Genomic DNA, 2,697 nt, shown 5'->3' with positions numbered 1-2,697 from the left:
TCTGTTCAAAGTTGACTGCACATAACCCTTTCTGTGGTTTGGAACACATCCCCACGTAAAAACATTCACAAGGTACTGTCTTGCAGCAAGGTCCATAAGGTTCATCCAGATCCCCTGGCTTTGCAACGTTTTATGCACAAAACATTAAAATGATCATGAGGACTTTGTTCCCTATTCCTTTCACTAATAGTTAATTACTGTCTATTAAATTATAACTATCTCTAAGACTTTTTAGACAATCTGAAATACACTAAGTTATTCTGATATCAGCTACCTGTGAAAAGGAGTGAAATCAGCACTGCAATTATGATATATCCAAAGTACAAAATGGTGGTTTCAATGCTTGTGACTTGAAGTTAGACAATCTGAAATACACTAAGTTATTCTGATATCAGCTACCTGTGAAAAGGAGTGAAATCAGCACTGCAATTATGATATATCCAAAGTACAAAATGGTGGTTTCAATGCTTGTGACTTGAAGTTTGGTAAAGTAATAAATTGCATATATAAAAATATAAGCAGATGTAAAGCTGCTGGATAAAAAGGATTTCCACCACCAATCACCATCCTGTAAAAGGTAGGAAAAACTACTTTTAGGTGAATTACTTACTATATAAATGGGTTAGGAATTATTGAGATAAGAAACATAAGATGAACTCTGCATAATTTTATGCATAACATGGTGAAGTTTCATATAAAATTAATAAAATATATAACATATGTCCTGATTAAGATTTTCAAACAGTTGTAGACTCTTTGTTTCTCAGGATATTACATGTTACCTCTTAAGCATAGATATCTGTTGCTGGAATACTGCTTTAAGACTGCCTCAGCCCTGGAAAACATTCAGCTCAGCTTCCTTTACTGACAAGAGCTATGTTATATCTAGTTGAGTTTCTGCATTAACTACTACCCACTACAAAAATAAGCTACTCTGAGCAAAGCTGACAGCAACACTGGTCTAAGGCATAAACAAAATTATTTCAGAAGGTAATTCTGACAGGCACATCATATTAATTAAGAAAAAATATTATCTAGGCAAGGGTGGTGCTTGCCTTTAATCCCAGCACTTGGGAGGCAGAGGCAGGCAGATCTCTGTGAGTTAAAGGCCAGTTTGGTCACCTTGGGCTAGAGGGAGACCTTGTCTCAAAAAGACAAAAAAATAAAATAAAATTAATGTTTTCCCTACTAGGTATTATAAATGCTCCAAACTGGCTTTTGACCAAATTTCCAGTGCCGGACCTGAATTCCCTCCTCTGGAAAGGGACTCAAATCCAATCATAAAGTAGTTGGTTATCCCCACAACAGATTTGCCACTATTTCACCAGTGGGTATGTATTAGTTGGTTAGTTGGTATTGTGGCACTCTGGGTCTACAGTTGATAAAGACTATGGATGACAATTCTCCCTCAGTAGCCTACATAGTACTTTCCAGCATTATGAGAAGTAACCAATAGGGAGTACGCTTCACATCGGCTCTAGCTTGATTCATGTTTATCCAATGACCAAAGCATATAGTGTCTTCAGCAATAAGACTGAACTATCGGTTAGTTATAATGGGCAACAAACAGCACTAGCAATAGACTATACTGTTCGGCCTTAAATGGGGCATCTATATCACCCCTTCCAAGGGGAATATTTCCTCAGGGAACAATGAAGAAAATGGGGGCACAAAGAATGTAACAGCCAGAGAAAGAGGTGGAGTGTTGTGGAATGCTTTCTTCCAGGCATCTCATAGACTCTGCATTATTGAACTCTCAGAAGCTATGATTATCAGTGCAAGACCTGCGCAAGACTGGTCCTGTCACTAGTCTATCACAGAAGAGTGGGTCACAAGGCCCTATTCCACTCTGAGGATATAAATGCAGCTAATGGCTGTAGGAGAGGGAGAGACATTTTCTCCAATGGTGTAGTCACTTGTAAGGTGCCTATGCTCCTGTAAATAACCCCTCACCCATGATCCTGTAAACAGCCATAACAAAATTCAGTAGGATACTAAGAAGAAAACACATGACAATGGAAGGGGGACTGGTTGGAAAAGAAAGGGAATCAGCAGGAGTAGGGAGTGGCAAGAAAGGGTTATGGGGTAAATATAATCAAAACACATTATATATACATATGAAAAGAGTTATGCTGTGTATAGTGATGCACTAGGTCAAATACAAGAATAATTAGTACAGAAATTTAAAACAGACATTGTACTTTCACTGACTAAATTCAGTATCCATGAGGACATGGCTGGGGTCAATATGCAGGCTGACCTCGCCAGGCCCCATGGACTGTTGCTTTTTTTCCTTGCTCATTCTGTTGTGTATCTTTCTCTGTAACAAATCTGTAGTCATGTTTACACTGATGTTTGGTCCCTTGAGTCCTTCTGGTAAATTATTAAGATGTCCCAAATACGTCCTTTTTTTTCTTCTTTCTTTGTTTTTTTTTTGAAACAGAGTCTCCTTGTAGCCCCATCTTTGCTAGAACTCACTAAGTAGACCAGACTGGTCTCGAACTTACAGAGATTCCCCTGCCTCTGGCTTCCAAGTGCTGGGATTAAAGGAGTGTACCACCATGCCTGGCCATCCCAAATACTTTCTAAGAAATAAAAATATACCCATACTATATGCTTATTTCTGTAGGTTCATTAATGATTGCATAGTTCTCTATGATAAAATGTACCATAGAATTTCTAAGTATATATATATAT

The 2,697-nt window shown here is 38.0% G+C and overlaps 1 protein-coding gene across 1 annotated transcript in view; it reads right to left on the bottom strand.

The window, feature by feature from the left end:
• Positions 1 to 391: 391 nt before the first annotated feature.
• Positions 392 to 2,697, bottom strand: part of LOC103740156 (transmembrane 9 superfamily member 2-like) — a 134,973-nt gene continuing 132,667 nt past the window's right edge. Inside the window, exon 16 of the mRNA XM_008840713.1 lies at positions 392 to 568. Coding sequence (XP_008838935.1) covers positions 392 to 568 — 177 coding nt within the window. The remainder of the gene's footprint in view (positions 569 to 2,697) is intronic.

The sequence above is a fragment of the Nannospalax galili genome, unplaced genomic scaffold (genome assembly GCF_000622305.1).
Source record: "Nannospalax galili isolate Female #2095 unplaced genomic scaffold, S.galili_v1.0 scaffold901, whole genome shotgun sequence".
Classification (NCBI taxonomy): domain Eukaryota; kingdom Metazoa; phylum Chordata; class Mammalia; order Rodentia; family Spalacidae; genus Nannospalax; species Nannospalax galili.
This window is presented reverse-complemented; position numbering and strand designations above follow the sequence as displayed.